We start from the raw sequence: 24,484 nt of genomic DNA, 5'->3' as shown, positions 1-24,484 counted from the left end.
ATATATATATATATAATTCCAAATAATTGCTTACATGAATCGATTATGTTACTAGTACTACCCACCTTACGACGATATTAGGATGGCAGTTGTTCCACTACTAGCGCACCTAGTTATTCTACTTGTGCGCTGAATTATATTACAAGTGGCGACAAAGAAGGCACTTCTACCTTAAGCGCCATTGAATAACTCCTCAAATAGGTTTCCATAGGTAGGTGTATTGTTAAGTGATGTATTTCAGGTGTGTGGGGCAAAAATAAAAAACTCCGACTTTATAATGACCGCTAATTTGCAGCTTGATTGCTTTGCGAGCACAATAGGTTTTAGCTCCATTAAAAGGAGCCACCCATCGAGATGCTGCGGGTATGAAAACCACGGGAGACAGTTAAAACAGCAGTGATTGCAGGTGAACCGTCGAGCCTGCGCCCCTCAACTTAACAGGTGCCAGAGTTACTGCTCCAGTTGCCCTGGAGACGGCGATGTAAAGGGCAGATGTAGTTGGCAATGAGAGGGGAAACCGCAAATACTTCTCGATGTTTCAGTGTCACCTTTTTGGTGGAAAGAACACAGGTATGCGTGATCAGAAGCTGAATTTCTTGTAGGTCACGGTACAATGTGTGAGCTTCACTGGACTTATTACTGGTGTTTGTACCTCTGCAGTAAGTTTTACAACAGTGCAACACATGGTTGTATCAGTGAGTGTTTTTGTTGTTGTTGTTGAAATATACAGTAAACACTAACGCAGTGGAAGGTCAAACACATTTTACCTGTTGGAAATAATGGAAAAGCTGCCGGGTCAAACTCATCATTGTAGAACCATTAACTGTACAGTGCTACCTTGACCCTGTGAGTTTAATTAATGCCATGACCAAGATCATAAAAAACAGGCCTAATAATAAGATACCAACTATGAGTACACACATAGCCTTATTAACTAGCTAGCGGATAGTAACTAGGCCTCACGGTCATAGCATACCACTAGCATTTTGTTTAATGAGCTAACAACAATATACAGTACCTTTTTTTTGACAGCTAATACAAGCACCGCTTACCTTAGAGCAGACAAATGTGCGCATATTAATTTTCTTGGGATTTGGCTAGTAGGGCCTATGCAGTTAGCCGCATAGCTTTATCCAGAACCTGCATTCACGTGGTTCGTTTTGGGAAGTGATTTCATCAAATGCCATAAACGGGGGTTCACTCTGCATGGTTTTCTACAGAGAACGTCAGTATGCCAATTATAACAATCAAGTAATTAAGTAAGGAGGTCTTGGGTCTCCCTTCTAAGTAGACGTAATGAACGTCTGGTGCTTTTTTATTTCACGCTCACCTCTGGGGCTGTAACCTCAGTTAAAGCGATTACACAAACAAGCATCTGCGCTTCAGTCCCCCAGCGCCAGACAATATTCTAATTGAGAAAACCGCACATATTGCAGAATCATAGCTCTTAACAATGCTTTCTGCTCGGGGCTGTCCCTGCCGGCTGGATGCCCGCTACCGCTACCGCTGTTATTCTTCTGTGATCATGTCAAGCATCTGTGTTGTTCTTTATGTAATTCGCACTTTGTCAGGAGACGCCACATACATTAGCATAGATGTTACAGGAATTAAAAACCTTCAAAGACTTGATACTTCAACACACACGGAGCAGCAGCACATACAAATAGAGCATAGGAAGCTAGTTCAGTCTTGTGTATTCAAATACCAACATGTTTAACCAAACAATACAGTTTCATGGAACAATTTGACTGCTAGCTTAATGCTACAGAAGTTGGGGCTCTAATTTCAGGACGAACCTGAAAACCACTAATAACCTTTACAGGTGAACTAAATTTGACCTTCCCTAAACTTGTTAACGCACACGTCCTACTGTTCAATACATTTCCGTACATTCCGCACAACTTACTGTATGAAGGAGCTGAATGGCAAAATTCACAACAGCTTTTGGATCAATGAATGGACCAATAAATATCCCGGTAGAATTGATTTTAACAGTAGCCTTCAGATCCATCCTGACATTTCACTCGAAATTATCCCAAACTTTTTTGGTGTGGCATGTATGCTCCCTTCAATACACCCCAAATTTTTTATGATCACGCATATCTGCTGTTGCAAACCCGGTGAAAAGGCTTAACAAATACTGTCAGGAGCATTTATTTCCCTGAAGTGTTGTTAGCAAAATAGCAGCGAGAGAGGTAGAAGCGACTGAGTGACAACACAGCGGGAGGTGCGCGCCGTTTGTCAATACAAGGAGAGCATAAAGTGACACGTTTTCTTTCCCAGAAGTGAGCGATGGATGCCATTACATCACCCAGTGGGTGTAAGCGGGCCACATTAGAGAGCGCCGCAGTGGGGAGAGTGGAGCCTGCGAGCAAAATGGAGTGTGGAAGTATGAGATGGCGGTGGGTGGGCTCATTTAAAAAAAAAAAAAAAAAAGCCTGCGTCAAAAATGTAGAAGCAGGTAGCAGCCGAGTGTTCACTTTATCATTTTTGCAGTACAAGTGTACCATTGTGTATGTGTTTCTTGAAAATCGATTATGTGAACGTTCACTATCATTACTAATAGCCTGCCTTAAAAAAACATAAAAAAAAAAAAAAAATGACAAAGCTAAACTTTTTGTTCCAAACCTGAAAAATAAGGTCTGGTGACACAGTGATCAGAAAGCAGAGATTTATAATGGCCTAATATTATTTTAGGGAAAATTGCTTAGTTTATGTATATCACAAATATATTACTTATCTTGGAGCAGACAAAGTTGTGCCTGTTGTATTTGTTCTTGTTGTTTAAACTAACTGGCTTTATTCATTAGTAGTGCATGTTGACTTTAGAGGGATTTAACTGACTCTGTGGTTAACCAGGATCGGAGCTATGTGTGCCCCCATACCCTTCCCCTCCCCACTAAAATACGTAAAAATGCATAAAAATACAAATAAATAGCTTCCCATGGAACATACAAAAGTATGTCTGCAATGATATGAAGAAAAAAAGTAATATAATATAAAAACATCACAATAAGCGGCAATCTTTTAAAAATGTTATCTGCGTTCCAATTCAGTCCGACGAAATTGCTGCTTGCTATTCCGAGCCTCGCCCCCCCCTACCACACTGCTCCGCCCGCATCTTAACAGCCACCACCTCGCTCCGTTCGCCAGCTGCGGCTCACCTGCACCCATCACGCCGATACGGCTTCATATCACCGGCCGACAATAGGAAGGCCGCGTGGCAATCAAAACAAAGACCCGACTGTGTACGTTTGATTGAGAACCGTGGTGGGGTGAGGTGAGGAGAGGGTGAGGACAGGAGTCTAGACTTCTGGGGAATAAATTGAAAATTGGCGAGATACGGACAAAAGAAGATCATTTCTTTCCCGCCTCGGATGAAAGCAGGAGTCACATGTTAAGGATGATGTGGCAGCAGGAAATGATGTCTTTTCTTTCTTCACTAGAGGTCGGGTGCATTTGCAGTGTAGTGGTTCACATAGCTGACTATTGTGCACCTATGATGGGATCCAAACTCTGTCGTCAATGTGTGTGAGTATTTGTCTGAATCTGTGTGTCCTTTGACTGACTGGTGACCAATCCAGGGTACTGTCTGCCTATCGTCCACAGTAAAATGAGTTGAAGACAACTTTAATGCTGGAGGGTGCCACAATTTTTTATCAGTGCTCTTGTTTGACGACATAGGACCACGCACTTCCTAACCAGATGTCTGACGAAAATGCTGTTTTGAATATGGACCAAATGCATGTATAAAAGATCCACTATCATTACCCAATAACAAAGGGAAACAAGCAAACAACAAAATCACCTCATACTGTAATTTATTTTTCATTGCAAAGGGCTCTCTTGCTTAAAAATGACCGTTCAAGGGCGGCGCAAAATTGCTAAACAAGAAACCAACATTAAATGGAAGAACTTGTTTTGTACATTTTTTTCACAAAACCAACTCACTCAAAATGTTAATATTATTGCGGCACCGATTGTCCTGCATATCATTCCAAAATATAATTGGCTCACTCACATCGTAGTATAGTATAAGACCCAGTGTAAGTGTAACTTAAGACATGTCTGCCATCTAGTGGTTACTGGAGATATTACAACTTAAACTACAGTCTACCCCGGGATATTCACAGTTCGGCACCTGTGGATTCCCTAGTTTGCGAATTTGAAAAAAAAAAATTGTATTGTTATTATTATTTTTTTTTTTTTACATTTTTTATCATTTGCATTTCCCCCCCGTTTTTTCCATTTTCTTTTCCCCATTTCTCCCTGTTTATCATGGAAAGCTTACATTCCAGTTGCACACCCCTGCTCTCTTTCCTATTACAATCATTAAAGCGGGAATCGACCTAAAAAAAATCTTTACAATAATACGTTTTTTGCGTCTCCATTAGTCTAAACACGGCATTCTGATGAATATTGCATTTGTGGAATATGAGTTAAGCAGCAAAATCCACCCATTTTTAGCCATTTTGCCTCTTTCTGTCAACCGGAAATGACATCACAGATGATCAGGGCTCGGATAACGACCAATCACGGCTCACCTGTTTTCTGAAGCTGAGCCATGGTTGGTTGTCAGAGTCGAGATTATGGTGAGTTGACAAAAAAGATTGCAAGACTGCCTGGTGGTGCAGGAGCCACATCAAAAGGGGCAGACAGGAAACAAAACCGTACTTGACACTATTGAGTTGTGGGATGCATTTTTTCACAGTTATGTATATACAGTAATGTTTGCTTGAGTTGTCTTTGAGTGGTTTATTAAATCATAATGGCTAGCTAGCTATTTCAGCGCCGGAAGAGCACGTCTGTGCCATTAGTCCGAAAGCCCCTCAATGATCATGATAACTGTCTGAATTTCCAGCACGTCTATTTTTGAATCAACTTACCCGTTGAAATTTGACTGCCGGCTTTTCTTGACACATTTCAAATTACGGTGGTAGAGAAGAAGGCTAAAATCATTCATTCAATCATTCGTAACCGACCGAACCAATTTCTTGTTGTGCGTGAAGAGCGCCGACAATGTCTTCAAAGATGAGCTTCCTATTATGCCTGCAAAGCCTGCCACATGAAATCTGTCATAATTTCTCACGCTTTTAAGCACCTTCCCCTGTCATTTCTGCGCAAGTAATGAGAAGGGATGTTGTGCAATCCCACCGGCGAGGAATGAGGATAAAGACAGAAATCGTCTGTATTGGGTTGGCAAACAAGGGTACCCCGACGCGACGCTTGATACGTATCAAGCGGGCGACACAGTACACACGGAGGTGAATCGATGTGTTCCCCCAAAGGAAGACACAAAAAAAAAAAAAAAAACAGGTTCAAAGAGGAGAGAGAGGAAATGGTGAGATGAGGTTGTGGCGGCGGTGCCGTGACACAGGGGTGCGCGACATCGTCACGCAGACCAGTTTGATCGTTTCTCGCTCGCACCCTGGGGAGATCATTAACCGGTGATATGGAGTCTATCAATCCTCACAGACTACAACTCTCCCCGTCTGTCTGCCTCTTCTTCTGTTTGTCTGCGTGCTCCTCGAGTATGTTCAGCAACACGCATATCTAGTTTGGAGAAAGGGTTGCATGATGTAGACTCTCTCGGGGTTTGATCGAGACAAAGGGAGGTCAAGGTCAATATTGATGTCGTACAGTTACGTCAGGGATGGGAAACCGCTGGCCCGCGGGTTGAATGCGACCACCAACTACACTCTGAGTGACGAAAAGATTGTCTACCCTCCCACAAATTTTTTTGGGGGGGGGGAAATGTTTTATTTTTTTCAATTATTGAAAACATTTTTTTTCCTCATATTTCCCATGAGAAACGAGGGAACCAATCGGAAAATACCCCCCGCCACCAATAAAAAATGAGAGTATACGATCACGCTGTAAAAACTGTAGTTTTATGTTGTAATATTACCATTCACCACTAGATGGCAAACACGGCTAAGTTGCACTTACACTGAGTCTTATACTGCCCTACTACAACGTGAGTTGGCCTAATCATTTTTTTTGCTGATTTGGAATGATATGCAGGACATACATAATACGTCAATAATATTAAGATATTTACTGGAATTCATTTTTGTGAATAAATGCATAACATTTGTTGGTTTGCTGTTCAGCAGTTTTGTGCCGATAAAACTAAGACTATCGTAAAGTCTTGAAAAGTTGCACAGGTTAAAATCTCCGTAACATTTGTTCAAGACTAGCATAAGGGGCTTAAGGGGCTGAATTTTCCTTTCATTCTCCACGCTGATTTCCCCGGAGGCCCTAATATTATTCAAACATAAACAGCCCAAAAACATTCAAACCACATCCTATATAATGATGAACATTTGATTGATCTCTATATCATGTTTTTTTCCCCATCAATTTTGTGTGAACTGAAAAAGGTTCCTTGCTGTTTTGTATCACATACATCTCAGCATGTTATTGCACTATAAATGTTTCAATCCAATTTAAGACGAAAATCGCCTTTCTCCTTTTATTGAGGAAGAGTGCTAAAACATAACGTGTTTCACAAATATGAGGAAATGTATTATTCCGGAAAGGCACTTGAAGGTCAAACAAAAGGGAAATGAGCCTCGGAGATATGAAATGCATCAGCACATGTTTAACACATATCAACACAGCCATAAATGCAAAGTGAGGGGCAATAAACGAGCATTCTAATAGCTCTTTCCGTTCATTTTTCCCTCTGCTGCACGCACACACACACACACGCACACACACGCACCCACACACACGCACACACAAAATAATTCATTGTGACTATGAGATGCAGACAAAAACTCATTTTTTGATCCATCAAGCACCTTCTTTTCTTTTTTTCTTCACTTTGTTTCACCTAAGAGCTTTTTAAAAATTCATTAGCGCTTTTGCACACAGCACGTCTGGGAGACTCTTATTGATTTTTTATTAATAGCTTGTTTGTTGTAATAAATTATTTTGTGCTCGAGCGATGAATATGTAAAGCTGGCTGATTGGCCCCCGGCGCAACTAGCAGAAGAAGAAGAAAACATAAGAAATTCTTCACTCATCTGAAGAAAAAAACAAATCAAAATAAACAAAGCCTAAAGTGATTTTTTTTGATCGCCTTATAATGTATACGGCTGTTTGCCCTCCCTCAATCGATAAAACACAGTATGTTCCCCTGTACAGCAATGAATATAAATATGCTTAGTGAAACTGTCATTATATCAATATGACCTCCTGGCAGCATGTGTGAATGTTTGCGACCAGGAAATATCGATAAGGATAACAACCTCACTTCTCATGTCGATGGATGACGGTGAGATTCGAGGTGATTAAACAGACACAGAAGTGGGGGCGGGATATTATAGAAAAGAACTAAAATAACATATTTTAGTCAATATATATATATATATATATATATATATATATATATATATACACAAAGAGTATTTTTTTACATTTTATTTTGTTGCATCCTGCCAAAACTCCTTGATCGCGAAAAGGAAAAGCTGAAGAACAAGAACGGGCGAGACGGCGGCGGCTGTCTCCGGCATCCAGCCAGATCTCACTCAAGCATTACTTGACGCCGCCATTCCACTTGGCTCTATTTATCGCCTTTTTCAGGCTTGTTTACTGTGGCTCGTCACTCATGCGCCTGCAAAAAGGGACACAGCGCCTGTCTCTGGTGCGCGTATAAAACTTTTAGTGGGCTAACAAAGTGCAAGATGCTGGGAGGGATGAGTGAAGCCGAGGATGAAACGGTATTAAGTAGGAAGTATTTACCACTGCTTGTAAATGTGTTGTGTCCATCAGCGTTTTCTGCCTTATCAGCAGAATTTTCCTCCTGACTCCAACCTGAAAAAATACATTTAAAATGAAATTTATTTTTATAATTATGATAACGATGTCTGTTGATGTTAGGCCGGCAGAGAAGGCCTTGCTGGCCCTGAGGAACACCACTTAGTCAATCAAACAATCTTGTGTTTTGGGATTTTTCTTCTTCTATTGCGACTACTTCTTCATTGTATTTTGTGGCAGCCCAAATGGTGCCAAGCTGCCTCTCACAGGTCAGTCAGGATATTACGCCAAGCTTCTGGTTTTCCGAGGGGGACAAAACCCTTGAATGTCAGCGGGAAGATGTTATCCCTTGGCGAGGACAGTTGAAAATTGTGCCCATTTGTTTGTTAGCGATTTTGGTTTATTGCGCCACTAAAAGCCATGCAGTCGTCAGCCTGCCTCCGCCTCCGTCTGCCTTAACGACAGCTTTAGTATTTAAAAACGGGCGGCTGTAAAACCGAAAAAGAGAATTAGCTAACTTAAGCTGCAGTGTTTTGGGGTTTGATTTTCAATTATGGGCTAATATGGACTGACGTTCAGAAGCGGCTTAATGCGTCTTAAATCACAACCAGAGTCATCAGGATCATCTTTATTGGCTAAGTCTGATAAAAACACACAAGGAATTTATGTCTTATCTTATACTTTCACAAAATCGACATATCGGACATACCAAGTGTCGTCAGCGCTAGACACTAGAGATCCAGAGAGACTGGGAGAGTCACAGAAAGGCATAGATGAAGTAGAACTCGACGTCCTTGGACATTTTCATGGATCAGACACAACATTTTGCGTGTGGATATAACTTTAGAACCTTTTTCGTACCAGGAATTGCTAGTCAGTGGACATGCAGCTTTAGTGTCTCATTTTCTCTGGAAAGTATATCACTTTTGCATGAGGCTTCTGCAGCTGTGAGGGGAAAAAAATAGCACACATGCAGCCCAATAATATATTGTTTCTCATCTGAGATGTGGTCCTTAACATTCCACTGGCTTTAATTAGATCCTCACAGTAGCACAGTGCAATTTACATGTTTATGCTTTTTCAAGTTAATTAGCTTGCTCACTCAGCCAGACCCGACGCGCACGCTGCCGCACTCCGCACCCGTCCCTTCTTTTTGTTCTGTTTACCCAAAAAGAGGCTTACTTCGACGCACGCAATGTCTTGACAATAAACCAAAAATCAACTGCTTCTTTTAATAGCCACAGAAAGTTGCTCTTAGGATGCCAGTGAGGGGTTCCGTTGTTTTCATTGGATCAAAAAGTTATCACGGCATCTTCCCAAATCCATCCATCCATCCATCCATCCATCCATCCATCCATCCAAAAAGGCGATTTTTCTTTGTCCCTGCTTGTTTTCACCAAGCCGACATATTATCTTGTTTATTCTCAGTCAAAACAGCGCCTCCGAATGACAGACGACACCCACATGGGAGAAGAAATACACGTGTAAGACAGTGGTTGCAGTCAGTCAAGCACACAGTCGAGTCACCGCTGCCGTCACTCATACTTCCACGCGAGCACGTTGGCATGGGGGGGAAACAAACCAGGCCTTGGAGGTGTACTCCCACCATCACTCTTCATCACACCCACACACCCATACACACACGCTGACCTCCATTACAATGCGACTCTCCAAGGTAGATACAGTCGTCTTGCTTTTCCTCATCCCTTCCCTCCTCATTAACGACATTGCGGTCTTTAAGTGTGACATATTGTGCCACAGTCTGTTATTGTTTTTCTAGGCCAGGGTCCCCGCTCCTGGCCAGCCATCCTCTGGGCAAAGCGGCTGACGGTCATGTTCGCCGCTAATTGCGAGTACTGTGCAGATAAACGGCGGGGGGGGGGGGGAGAAAAAAGAGGTCAGGAGTTTAAAGAGTCCAAAACATGCTGGCTAGTGGCAAATGAGGTTATAATTAACCCCGTTAAGCTTGCTAGTGTCATAGAAAGCTAGTGCATAGAAAATCGGCCCCGTGTTAGCAGCATAGCATCAACGTTCGAGGGAACAATATAACAAGAGCTTAGCATTATTTTACATCCTCTCGGCTGACCGAGGTCACGTCACTCTGCTATTGTTTGTTATCCTTATGCACATTTTTATTAATTATCCAGCGGTCGATATTCCACCATAGTTTCAGCAAAGCTCAAATAACATGTCAGCGCGAGGCTATGCGAGTGCATGGCAAAGATTGACACTTTGTCTGTCACACCCTCTGTCTTATTGGTTATTTTTTTTCTCAGGTGCAGTGGTTTCTTTGTACAACTCATTAACTGCGAGCCATTTTAGAGAATTTGGAAATTTTCAACACCAACGGGATATTGTGGTCAATGGTTATATATAAACCACACGACCAAATAAAAGAATAAATTTGCCTTTTACCATGAAAAAAAAATCTGCCTTTTTCCGTTCTTTTATAAGAAGCCGTTGAAAAAAGTTTCTCCCCGTAGACGCACAAACTGTGCTGATCCAAAACGGGGCATCGATGTCATCTACTGGTGGTTGTGCATCAATAAAGTTGTTTCCAAGTTTTAAATTTACAGTGGAGTAGCATCAGACACTCCCACACACAAAACGTAATTGACAAGTATACATGTCAATGGCAGTGAATGAGTACTAAGAATCAAATCAGAGGTACAAGATGGGGCCAGAGAGGGCTGATTTTTTTTTTTTTTTTCACAGATCATTTTACTCATACTACTGTCAGGTCATGCTTTCAGTTTGAACAAATATGAAATATAAATTTGGTCTGACCTGCATTTATTCGGTTTAGTTTTGAGTTGTGAAAATGTCGATCTTTAATGAGACAAATCTGCGGTTGTTGATTTTTGAGGGTTACAAATGCAGAGCTTTATCCAGAGCCTGGATTTAACTTTAACTGTAATTACCTTTAAAAGTGCAAAAATACATCTTAAAACAAAAATCATAAAACGTATCAAATTTAAGAGCGCGCAACAAGGAAGTTGACAGACCTCGTCTGTGCTGCACTGTGATTGGTCAGTCTTCGTTTTGAGAGTGTTGCTCATTTTCTGTTTGCCAATCCGCAGATGAGTGAATCAATCCCATTAATCAATCCTGTCTTTATGGAAATTGTTAGCAAAATCCCACTGGTCTTGTCCCTTTCTTTCAAGTGTTTAGAGCGCTGAGTTTGCAGAAAAGCAGCTTTCAAGTCTGCCGGGACACCTCTTAACCCAGCAGGCTGCACGGGCGATGTTTTGTCGGAAAACATGCCCGTGGAGCTGCTCCTGGCTCTGTTTGAATTCACTCGGAATCTTCTAAAGCAAAACTCCGGGATGTTTGGACGTCTCCACTTTCCAGTTGCAATGTAGCCGCCTTCGTCTAATTACGGTTAAAGTTTGTTTTTCCAGAAGCCTTTTAATCTCTCCAAGTGGCGGAAGATCAGTTGATTTTATCATGCCGTTCCCTCGTATGTTTGTTTACGCTGGAATTTTCTCCAGAAACGGTCCCTTTTAGCCATTCGTACATAGTCAGTGATTAGTTAGCACTCCAAAACAAACTCAAAACAGATGGATAGAATTTGGGGTGGTTGGTGGATGGCCTCCATGTGCTAACATGGCGGCAATATCAGCAAAGATTTGGCAGAGTGATGTCAAGGGCTACAAAAATGGGGAGTGGGATGGTGAGCCTTCTTAGTGTGCCTGAAGGTTTCGAAATGACCTCCGCAACGACACCTTCCAGTGTGAAATCATTCTTATGCTAGTTAGCTAGTATGCTAGCTTCTTATTCTTCAGATTCTCTTAACGTGACTCTAATTTGAATAAAGTTGAAATAATGTTGACTAGTCACTGATGACGTTATTGATGTTCTTTCAGTACAGTTCTATAATTTAAACATATTTATTCAATCAACAATGGACAGTTGGAACATCACATTTACTCAGAATGTATTTGTTTGAACTGATGGGCTGGGTGGCCGGTGGCTGGCTGTGGCGTGACGGTATTTCAAGCCAGTAAAAATAATCGTCTCGTTTGCTTGTGGGACAGTCAGGTAACGTTTGCACAATTTGCCCAAACGAGGAAGCCCTTCCACATTGTAGGCCCACCACAGCAGCAGGTTCCGTATGGTGGGAATTTGTGGTATTTGCCAAAAATCATAGACGCCTTAGTGCGCCGTGGAAAAATGACTTGCTCGACTTGCGCTTTGCTACTGTGGTTAAAAAACTTTAAAAAGAACTTGCTTGGGCCTGACGTTTTCCCCCTTTCCTCATTCTCCCACACTTACCAAAGTTGCACTTTCAGATTTGGTAGACAATTTAAAATGAATTTTCGACTGATTTCATTCAGCATATTCATCCGTTGCTGCAAGCAGCTTTGCCAAAAACACATGATTGGTTTGATTAGCGACTAGTCGACGTCACGCTAAAGTCGACTAGTCTGTACAATCCCTAACCAACAATACCTCACAATTGCAATGCTTCCAAAAGGATGTTCTCAGGGAAGTGTGACAGGGTGTCATCTTCAGGTTGCAACACAGGTAGAGAGAGACTGGAAGAGTCACAGAAAGGCACACAAATGGATACCTGGGAAATGTATTGTCTCATTCATGGATCCAATACGTATTGTGACTTTTCCATTCAGCTCCTTGTCAAAGAACAGCAAGTTGTGTCAGAAGGACACCTGTAAAAGTTATAGTGCATTTTAGGTTCATCCTGAAATGTTACCCGAAAGCCGGATATAAATACATTTTATGAATAACATATAATATATGTGCTTTCCTACAGGTCCTGTGCTAAATATTAAGTCTATATTTGGATGATTTACATTTCAATTCTATTACAAACTAGTTCCATAACAATTTGTTGAAATATTACCTCTCGGATGATGTCAATAAAACTAATGATTATTGACTTTGTATAGACAGAATTTTACATGACCCTGCAGCTATAACTGATTTTTTTTTTTTTTTAATCATTCTCTTAAAATGGAGTGTTTGGAGAGCTATATAACAGCATATTGTCTCACGACCTTCCTTTCCTTACCCCTTTCGCTGCACTTACTTCCATACCCCCACTGACACCATGAGGTGGTTGTCATTTTTGGAATGCACCCCCACTTTACTGGTATCACTCTTCACACGTTCAGGGTCATGTGACACTGAACCATGAGTGACACCGTTGCACATTTCTCCGGAGGTTTGAGGCGATGCCGGGCGACTGGATGTGATGATTCAGGCTGGAAAAGCCTCTGATGATCCGTCATCCTATCGATTGCATACACAAATTATGATAATTTAAATAGCATGTAGCTAAAAGCAATACATCTAATAACTGGCATGGAAATGACTGGCAAAGCTTGCTAACAAACCTTTGTGTCTTTAGGAGTTTTAATATATTAGAGTTTTATTATACAGTGGTTCTGGTAATGTCACACACAAGTTTCTAAATTAAACAGCAAGTAGCTAAAAGCCTCGTGGCAAATGATTAGCATAGAAATGACCTCCGAAGCTCAACAAGAATTTTTTTTCCAAGTAAGGTGTTTTTAAATGATGAGCACTTTTACTTTATTTAAATGTTATTATGCAGTTGTTGTGGCGCAAACCTGTAACACAAATGTAGCTAAGATAATTAGCATGTTTAGCATCGTGGCCAAGGAATCAATCAATTAGCATTTAGCTGAAAGCACAGTGGCCAATGACTAGCAATGAAATGACGAGTGAAGCTTGCTCCTAAACTCTTTACTTTTCCCTCTCCACTACATTCAAATGATGAGCAGTTTTATTTCATTTTAGTTTTGTTATACAATGGCTTTAATAAAAAAGGAAAAAACTCCCAAACACTGCTAATTTAAATAACATTTAGCTGAATGCATAGTGGCTAATCACTGGCACAGAAATGGCACAGAAATTTCCTGTCAGCTATCAAATTGTGAGTAAATTTCACATTATTTTAATTTTTATGATAAAGTCGGTGTAATGGAAATCTGTCAGACAGATGTTGCTTATATAATTTGCGTGTAGCTAAAAGCATAGTGTCTACTTTTATTTAATTTTAGTATTACTACAGTGGTTCACTTCTCTTGACGCACGTAGAAGCAGCTTCAAGAGTGCCAATAAACCAAGGGAGGATATAAAAGTGCATTAGCAGTAACGAATGTTATTGTGTAAACAATGAGCAACCTGAGTGCTGCGCCGCCATTATCGATGTTATCGTCCATATGTTCATCGCTGGGACTGATTATGTGCCGCAATGCTCCAGCGGGCATGTTATGCACATTCGCTGATGTAGCGAATATGCCTCCCCAATATCATCTGGCCTCAGAGCTGCTTCTATAATGCATGAGGATCAATATGCTGTGGCTTTGTGAGGGAGAACGATAGCGAGAGTTGCTGCCAACTGCCCGGTCGTTGTCCGAATTTGGGGAAGAGATATTTTTTGGACTGGTTCTGTCATTTGCAGTTTGCATGAGAGGCTTTTGATGGCAATGGTGCATATTCAGCAAAAAGCTTTCCATATTGAAGCTAAACCTAACTTCAAAGCCAAACCTTAAAACCTTAAAATTGAAACTGTAACCCTTGTTCGAAACCTTAACCCAGGTTTCAAAACCGTAACTTGAAAACTTAAATCCAACAAAAAAAAACAACAACACTTTTTTTAGAAGCTTAAAGCTGTCTTCAATCCCTACTTTGAAACCTTAATTAAAAAAAAAAAAAAAAAAAGGAAAAAAACCTTGCCCATTTTAGCCGATTTTTACAGCCTTAATATAGACCGATTAAATCGGCCGGTCCATTAATCCTTAATTCAAACCCTACTGTATAATTCTAACCCCAGATTGAAAGTGGTACCACATATTGACTGACGACCAGTCCACGATGTACCCCACCTCTTGCCCAAACTCCACTGGGACAGGCTCCAACTCATCTGTGACCCTAACGAGGACACATGGTATGGAAAATAGCTGCATGGGTAAAAAATACCAAACACTGTAAAAGAATAACAAATAGGTTCAATCTGTGTGTGTACATAATGTGCAAAGATAGCTTTCATTTGGAACTGCTACACTGGTAATAAAAATCGACAAGCGTGGGCAAAAAGGTATTAGTACAGATGGAGAACATCTGCACTGCGTTAGGGTAAATGTAAATAACATTTTCCTGCAACTGATGCATGGCCACAATAAGTAGTCCCCCAGCTAGCACAGTACACCAACATTGTGTGGTTACTTAGGTATTCCACTGCCTTTTATATTTAATAGGCTCCAACTCAGAAATCCACAATATTGAAAAGGATTTGCTCTTATCATTTCCAATGTTCTAGGAGGATCCATTCTCCGCAGCAAATTTTGTGTGATTAATGAGGGTCCGGTGTGGCTCTCGCTAATGTTCCCGATTGCACTCTGGGCATATCGACACGGGCGAGGGGAGGTCTCGGCGGCACCGCGCTAAGCCGACGAGGTGACGCCTCTTCGGCTCATCGGAGTGACACTGATCTTACCCAGAGGAGCACTCAAAGGACAGAGTGAGGGTTGAATGAAAGGGAACGAGCGGGACGTGGCGCACGCTGCGGGAAAAAAAGCCGAGTGGCTGAGGATCCTTTATGCCAATGCCAGCTAGAGACTTGTGAGGTCAGCCGAGCGTTCACAGGCTTTCGCAGGTGAGACAATGATGACGCCTGAGATGCTGCTGCTGTACACCGGTCTGCATCTGAGGGTGAAGCTGGTTTCGGAATTGAAAACTTTGTAAGACAGAAAAGGAACCAAAGAAGTCATAATGATGAAATCAGTGTTTCCACCCAGCGGTTCACTTTGTTGCATTGGTCTGTATTTCTGGCTCTCAAAATATTGTATCATTCCATTTCTAAGGGTCCTTTTCTTGGGGTGTGGGGGGTGTGGTTGGGGTTCATATAGTACAAAGAACTCCTGTTTATCATGGGGGATACATTCCAGACCCACCTGCAATAAGTGAAAAAAATGCATAAAGGACATCATGGATTAGCCAAAGTTGACTGGACTATCATCACCTTAACGTCAACTACAAAAAAAAAAAAATCCTTCAACCAGCGGTGTGTTTGGGTTAGTCTGTTTTTCCTTACTGACCCATTTTCAGAAATAGGCAGACATAGAATTTTTGCCCATGGGAATTTAGTAGGAAATCATACAAAAAGTTCAACATCACCATCGATATGTAAATGGGTTGTCACTTAAAGCGGAAGTCAATGCAAACATTTTTTGAAGAATATGTTCTATGCAAGGCCACTAGTTGAAACAGGCCATTCTGATACATTTTCGTTTGTGGAATAAGCGTTAATCCCCCAGAGATGGCTAAAAATGAATGTATTTTGCGGCTTCATTTTGATTCCACAAACGCAAAATTAATCAGAATGCCGTGTTTCAACTAGTGGGCCTGCTGGGAACATATTCTTGAAAAAAAATATGTTTGGGTTGACTTCCGCTTTAACTAGCGCTTCACATTGTTACTTCATTTACCTACTGATGACACAGCATCAGGATCAACTTCAACATGGTCACAATGGCTTGAGGTCAAACTTGCGACCCACTTTACCACTGAGCCGCCGCCGGAAGTTGACCATTTTCCAGAGGCTTCAGCCCAAAACCTGCGTGTACAACCCCTGCGATGATGCAAAAACAATTGTAAGTGGCGCCGCAAGCCACACACTCCACAAAGAAAATGCAAATAAGCTGCAACGAAAACACTGTTTTGCTATGAAACCACTGGACAGGATATTGCCAGCAGGTTGGCAGCGATAGGGCATATTATTTTCATAAGGTCCATCAATAAATCATTTTTCAAGAGCCACAAAAACATGCCTGGTCGACGGAGAACAGCATATCGAATGTATGAAGCGACGCAACTGCAGCACTGAACCATAACAGTGCCTGAGTTGCATCTTACAGCAAAAGCCATGTGATCTGGAGAGAGCTTTCGAAAGCATTGAATCTCAATATTAAAAGGTAGCAGTCAAAAGTAGGGTAAAAAAGTATTTCCAGTGCATTAGTATACCGTGGAAAACACGGTGCGGCAACTTTAAGAAAAATAGTATAAATAATATTAATACATAGTAAAAATAATATAGGACTGGGCTATGGGGTATAGTGGAAAGACAGAAGCCTTTTTTAAAATGTTGTTTTGGTTTGGTTGAATTTCAGCATTAAAATCTCACAAAACCATTGTCGTGAAACACATAACATATTTTTTTAAATATGTGAACAAAAAAATCTTAGCCATTCGGGTAAAACATGGATGACACAAGCATGTACAAAGTAGCTAATACCAATAATCTGGCCTTAGTTTACGCCTGATCAGTCAGCAAAGGCCAGATTGTCAGATTTCTATGAACGATTATCCTGAGCGCATATCCTGTGTTTGAGGAGTATTAAGAGCAAGGTTATTGTACCGTATTTTTTCTAAATCGACAGTGCACCTTATGTATGGATGTCGAATTGAAATTGAATAAAGTCTGACTCATTTGATGTACTGGTTTGTTTGCCTAATGCGCCTTATTGCCCAGTGCGCCCAATACATTATATGGAAAGTTCCAAAAATAGACCTGTTAATTGCCTTATAATCCAGTACACCTTATAGTCCGAAAAATACGAAAGTTAACAAGAACTAACAAAATAACTAAAACTAAAATTGAAAAAAAATTAATAAAAATAAAATTAAAATAAAATTAAATGAAATAAAATAAAAACCGAGAGAGTGCTTTTAAAATAAACTACATTTAATATTAATACAACTAACTAAAATTAACTTTAATTATCGCAAAAAAAAAATCCTTTGTTTTCATCTCTGTCAATTCATTTCATATATGTACTTTCTGGGTTTATTTCAAATGTTTTTATTGATATTACTGTATGGCCGTACAGAAGAAGGAAGTTTTAGCTTACTTAACTTTATTACACAATACTTGGTGACCTTCTTTAACCTTTCACTCAAAATGCATTTCTTATATCAAAAAAATGTAATTAATACTAAAACTTAACTAGAGCCACACATTTTTGAAAATATTTATACTAATAAAAACTACCAAACTTGCTCTAAAAGTGATTTGTAACTAACTGAATTTTTAAAAAAAGCAAAAGTCAAAATAAAATAAAAACTATGATGAAATATCCCAAACTATTGTTTGTAACCCTGATAAAAAGTGATGGGCTACGATTGGTCGTTATCTGAGCCCTGAGCATCTGTGATGTCATTTTCAGTCGACAGAAGTGACAAAAGGGCCGCCCCCAGAGATGGCGAAAAACGGGTGGATTTTGTTGCTTAACTCATATTCCACAAACACAATAATAATCAGAATACTGTGTTTCAACTAGTGGGCCTGCATACAACATATTCTTAAAATGTATATGTTTGGGTTGACTTTTGCTTTAAGGGTCTGTTCTATACTGTAACCAGCACTGAAGTAACTCAAAAATGACATTTTTATGCGGTGATTCAACATTGGGACACACAGTATGTCTGTTAGCTATCATTTATGCCTGTCATATACCTTTTTTTTTATACTTGCTGTGGCTCACTGTTAAAGCCAGCAAGCCCCCGGGCCTCTTTCCTTCCAACCTAATGGCCGACTCTAATGGCTGCTGGCCTTGTTTCTTTGTGGTAATTGGGGGCACAAGCGACACTGCAGCGAAATCCTCGCTGTCCTTTTTCCTACTGAGATTCTTCTGCCACTCCCTCTGGGTCCCCTGTGATGTAGGTACAACCTCCCGCTCTAATGATATCATAATTGCTGTTTCCCCATACGGTGAATGATGGCAGGAGAGCTTGACTGCGCTCCACCTGATTGACTGAAGATCTAACACGGTTGGTTGACGGAAGCGAGAACGGAAGGAGTGTTTAAAATGATGGATATTTGAGTAAAATGCCCACCTTTGCTAATCAGTATGTTGACACTCCTTTAAAGCGGAAGTCAACCCAATTGTATTTTTTTTCAAGAATATGTTCGCAGCAGCCCCACTTGGTTGAAACATGGCATTCTAATTAATTTTGCGTTCGTGGAATATAAGTTAAGCAGCAAAATGCACTCATTTTTAGCCATCTCTGGGGGCGGCCATTTTGTCTTCTGTCGACTAAAAATGACATCGGAACTGCTTACAACGACCAATCACCGCTGACCTGTTTTCTGAATCTGAGCCGTGATTGGTCGTTGTGAGCAGTTGTGATGTTATTTTCAGCTGACAGAGGACAAAATGGCCGCCCCCAGAGATGGCTAAAAACGAGTGGATTAACACTTATTCCACAAACGCAATATTCATCAGAATGGCCTATTTCAACTAGTGGGCTTGTATTGAACATATTCTTGGAAGAAAAATGTTTGCGTTGACTTCCTCTAAATATTTTTTTCAAGAGTATGTTCCACTTTCTCTAAAAGCAGGTGTATTTTTGTGTAAATCACTTATTTCATCTGTGGAATGAAAGTAAATCATTTTGTTATAGTTGAGATACATTATTGTAGAAGTTGTACCTTTGTTGTAGTTAAGTTCTGTTGTTGAAGTCTTGAACTTTATATGGTCATTTTTGTTTAGTATGCCCCTCAATGGCCAGGTATGGCTACTGCATTTAGAGGTGTGCTCTTCTTGGTGAGGTCAAGGGTTAAAAGCAAGATGGCCGCCTTGAGTCAGATGTGTGTGAGTGTGTGGACAAAGAGCTAGACATGCAAGCAGGCCTCGGTTAGATAAGGTTTTTCAAGTTCAGCATTATCTGAAAGCATCATTATTGGACATTTGGAAGCAACCTCAACTTGACTCCCGACCTCCTCGACCTGAACAAAGAAATCGTGAGTTAATGCATTGAAGCCCTGCTGAGACCTGTACATGCCCTTGAAATTTATTGAAAAATGGCTCAAACAAAGGCATTCTGATTAATATTGCGTTTGTGGAATATGAGTTAAGCAGCAAAATCCACTTTTTCAGTCATCTAAAGGGGCGGCCATTTTGTCACTTCTGTCGGCTGAAAATGACACAAAAATGACTCAGGGTTCAGGTATCGACCAATCACATCTGACCTGTTCTCTGAAGCTGAGCCATGATTGGTCGTTATCTGAGCCCTGAGCGACTGTGATGTCATTTTCAGATAGCTAAAAACAGGCGGATTTTGCTATATTCCATAAACGCAATATTAATCCGAAATCCTGTTTTCAACTAGTGGGCCTGCGTCGAACATATTCTTGAAAAATATATGTTTGGGTTAACTTCCCTTTCATAATGAAACTCCTTTCATTTATGTATGACCCTAAATGGAATTCAACTTACTTTGATGGAGTATAAATCAGTTCCGCACTGTTTGTGTGTCCGGTGTGAATTTTAGATATGAACCTGACATGAGTGCGCATCCGCTCGCACGCAAACACACATCATTTGAGAGAAATGCAAAACGACTCGATCGACTTTGAATTTCATTTGCCGTTGCTGCAAGGCCCGCTGCGCGCCTGCACTGACGGGAGGCAGATAGTGCGCTGGCGTTTGAACAATAATTTCCTCCGTCCGGCTGAAGTCAGGCTGCTGACGCTCCAGTTTGCTCCTCTGAAAACTCCCTTCTTCCTCTCGGTAATCCTCCGAGGGAAAAGCAGAGCGAGAGACCGGATTGCTGACAGGGACATCACTTTTCTTCCTCGCATGCCTTGTTTACAGTCTCCCGCCCGTTGCCGCTATACCCACCGCTCTCCAAGGAGCCATAAAAAACAAATAGGGGCTTTTAGAGAAATTGCCTGTGCGCTGGCGATTAATAACACTTGCACTAGCTCACAAGTTCTCCCGAGGCAAAAAAAAATATTGGAGAATTAAGAGTGCCACATCCCCAAATTGGAATGATGCAGTGCTGCTGCTGTTTTCTAACTAGACAATTCAACTTGCTCTGTGCCGCGACCCTGAAGCACAGAGTGACCAATCACGGCAGAGTATTGAACGACGATCCAACTAGGGCAGAGAAAGCGATATTTAAAAAAAAAAATCGAATTGCGATTTTTTTTTTTTTTTCCCCTCTTCAATATTCCGAATGCAATTTAATATGCGATTAATTTGTCAAGGTCCTCTTCTCATGTATTTTTTAACAAACAAGCAATAAATTAATCTGTAGTACAATAAACAATATCACGTATATCAAACATAAATCTTACACTCAAATAAAGGCAAATGAAACATGAATTAATATAAAAGACAGTTTATTTTACTTAATTCAATTTGTACATTTAAAGGGGAAGTCAAACCAAAATCTTCCTTGTTATGTTCTATGTGCCTAGTCACTAGTCTAAAAACGGCATTCCGATTAATATTGTGTTAAGCAGCAAAACAAGGCTCACCTGTTTTCTGAAGCTGAGCCATGATTGGTTGTGACCTGAACCCTGAGCAACTGTGATGTCATTTTCAATCGACAGCAAGCGACAAAATGGCTGCCCCTTGAGATGGACAAAAATTGGTGGATTTTACTACTTAACTCATATTCCCCAAACACAATATCAATCCAAATGCCGTGTTTGGACTAGTGGGACTGCATGGAACATGTTATTGCAAAGACATTTCTTGGGTTGACTTCCACTTTAAACACTTTCACTTACAGTCTTTTGAGCGTTCCTGACAATTATTTCACAAAATTCTACCAAACAAATGTGGCATGAACATAAATCAGTACATCACAATTCAGATTACAACAATAACGCAAACATCTGCATCTTTGTCACTTCAACTAATCATGTTTTATCAATCAATGATATGTAAATGTGTGAATATGTGGACTGCACTTTAGCGCTGAACGTTTCTAGAAACTGTTTCCATAAATTAAAAAGAAATATATATACATACAGTATATATAAAAAATAAAGTTGAGACACCAACCAAAATGAAGTCGTTTTTACCCCCCAAAACTACAGCAAAAAACCCACAAAACAAAATAAAACAATTTGCAAAGAAAATTGCATTTTACTGCAGTGTGATGTCGATGGGAGTTCGATGAAATGTTCACACATTCACAACACTTCTTTGGCATATATTTTAAGTAACCATCGTTCAACATAAATATAGGCTATGGATAAAGCTCAATGTGACAGTTTGGAGAGTCAGTCCAATCCCTCAAAAAAATAAAACAAAACAATACAAAAACAATATGGATGTACTCCGTTTAACAATGCTGATAATTTCCAAGGTAGATGGGTCACCTTCAGTTAAGTGCACATCTCTCTTGCTGTTGGAAAAAAATGCGAACTTTTAATATGAGCTATTACATTCATTTAGCATGTGGAGTGATCCAGCAAATCATTTGACCCGCCTTGTGTAAATGCTTGCATGCAAACACACTACAACTGCTTCACCACGCTGACCTCACCATGATTAAAATCATTAGGCAGAGATATAATAAATCATCCTAATGACACCCCCCCCCACCGCATAGAAAAAATAAATAAATAAACGGGCTGTCTCTATTAATGTGTTGTGGGGGGGAAACGCCATTGTGGAATAATTAAGTGCAATCCTTGTACACGTATTAAGGCGGAGGACTCCTGTAGGGCTCCTAGTATTTTTTCACCGCTGCTGGCTGGTTGCTATGGGAACCATGCTTGCCGACGCACGCATGCGCAGAGGCGCGCAGCAACCATCGTTGGCGTCTGTAAAAGGTTGCGTAGCAACCTAATTTGCAACGTTGAACAATTCTAAGACAGAAAAAAGAAAGAAAAGATACGACTTGCGGACATGTTGAGGAGGAAAACAACGCCACATGTTCAAGCGTTTACCGTCAAGGCCGCCATGAAGAACTCCGCGGTGAGTGACGATGTCGTTTGACGTTGGCTTATGGCTGCCGAGCTGACGTTAGCATTATTAGCCGTTATCACTGGCCTCGTTTCGACAGCACTCGATCACCTGTTAATCTGAAGGTGAAAGTGGACTTTGTAGTGATGTGTTTGAAGAGGAAAAAAAAACACACTATCCAGCCTCATATATGTGCAAAAAAAAAAAAAAGATGCAAAATTGGAAATACAAGTATGATACTACTTTTTCTGTAACCCTAAAAAAAAATGTCTAATTTAAAATTGCACCTGCACAGTTTTGCAGCCTAAAATAAGGCCTGCATAAATTGATAAACCCCTTTCATTTAAGTATTTATGTGTGAAATGCCTTATTTTCTCTTCAAATTCAGGAAGATCTAGTTCTGGCAAACTTGGAGATACATGCTGTGACGTTATATGAACATAAGGTATAATTAGAGTAAAAAAAAAAAAAAAGCTCGTATTTGTAATTGTTTGTTGTTGTTTGTGTGTGTGTGGTTAATAGCATCTCGATGTTACCACAAAAATAGCTCAAATTGTACTTTTTGAGGCCAGGGGCCACATGCCGAAGAAAATGCAAATATCTGTGCTTAAACCTTGGAGAGGTTGCATTAACATGAAAGGGTACAGATGGGTTGGTGTATGGCGCACATGATTGCAGTATTTACATATCTGGCTCACATGCTGTAATCTCATGTAACAGAGTTTCTTATCCACGGAAGCTTGATTAAAAGGAGCTTTATTTTTGTTACCTTTTTAGTTTTGCAATGAGGTGACCCTTGTTTGCGGGTCCTCGATTGAAGGGCGTCAAGTTCTGCTTTTACAATTGTGTCAAGTTGAGTTCCTCTCCTGGTAAAAGTGACTCCTTTTCCACATGAATTCTCTCACCGACAAGTGTGAGTGTCGGCCTCCTTGACGTTGCTCAGCAGCCATTTTACTTGTTCACCTTTTTATGGTTACATACAGTATATTTGAAGTAAGCGGTTTTGCATCGCAGTTTGCATTTGCATTTTACGCCTCAAACAACACAATACATGCAGTAAAAAACCTTTCAAAACCCAAATATTGGCAGTATTCGCGGTCTAAAGGCCATGTAAACACGCGCAAAAACCCGAATATGTTCAACTCCTGGGTTACCCCCTTTCCAACCCGAATGTTGGATCATGTAAGCTCGATCTCAGAAACGAGGCATTGGTTTTTACGCCCATGCTCTTGCTTTAGCCGAAAAGAATCTTGGTCTTTGCAGTAAAGTGAATACATTGCAATACAATACTTGAATACATTAATATCTGTGCAGCATTTTCACCTTATCTTCTGTCTCTACGGCGAAAATGACAGTGTGCATATAGGCACACATGTGTATAAGTCGGTACGTCTGGAGCAACTCGCCGGGAATACACAAGCAGAAGTAAGCAATCATGGTGAAGCTCAGAGATGTAACTCAAAAGCACACTTTTGGGCGGAAGAGGAAACTGACTGCTTTATTCCTGTGGTGAGAGACATGAATATAATTGATGGTAGAAAGTAACAAGCGGAAATGACATCTATTTACGTCACGACGTCCGGGCGTCGCCGCTTAAATTGGGTTATTCAAATACGGGAGTAACTGTCTGCTCACGCACATGTAAACGGGTTATTCCCAATTATTCCGAAATCTGAATTTTGACCTTAACCCCATTATTTACTGAATGTATACGTAGTCATTGAAGCCCAAAACTGTGAAATATTACGGAATCCGCCGAACGTTAGCTAACTGGTTACAGCCGTAACATGCCGTGATGTTTCAGACTATTAGTGTTTAATTTCTTGTTGTTGTTTTGCACTTAAGGGCCACCATGTTGTTATGGTTATAAACAAAACACAAGGCCCCCGCATTTCACTTTAACACCCACCATTTCCAGATGTGTAACCCGAGTGATGCCCTCGCACATGGGCTAAATCCTTGGAAAAAAA

At 40.6% G+C, this 24,484-nt stretch overlaps 1 protein-coding gene across 4 annotated transcripts in view; it reads left to right on the top strand.

Annotated features, from left to right (window-relative positions):
- pacrg (PARK2 co-regulated) overlaps positions 1 to 24,484 on the top strand; it is a 226,836-nt gene that overhangs the window by 61,989 nt on the left and 140,363 nt on the right. Inside the window, exon 1 of one of the 4 annotated variants that reach the window (XM_086050318.1) lies at positions 19,338 to 19,552. The exons of 1 other annotated variant lie outside the window; for it this stretch is intronic. Coding sequence is in view for 2 of the 3 variants with exons in the window: in XM_086050319.1 (XP_085906445.1) it covers positions 22,458 to 22,526 (69 nt within the window). In the remaining variant the exon portion in view is untranslated. Of the gene's footprint in view, positions 1 to 19,337; positions 19,553 to 22,330; positions 22,527 to 24,484 lie in introns of those variants that run through there. 2 more of the 4 variants (XM_086050319.1, XM_086050320.1) reach the window with 2 other exon arrangements.

Source organism: Filicampus tigris, chromosome 13 (genome assembly GCF_054856515.1).
Source record: "Filicampus tigris isolate MCC_2025a chromosome 13, RoL_Ftig_1.0, whole genome shotgun sequence".
Lineage (NCBI taxonomy): Eukaryota > Metazoa > Chordata > Actinopteri > Syngnathiformes > Syngnathidae > Filicampus > Filicampus tigris.
This window is presented reverse-complemented; position numbering and strand designations above follow the sequence as displayed.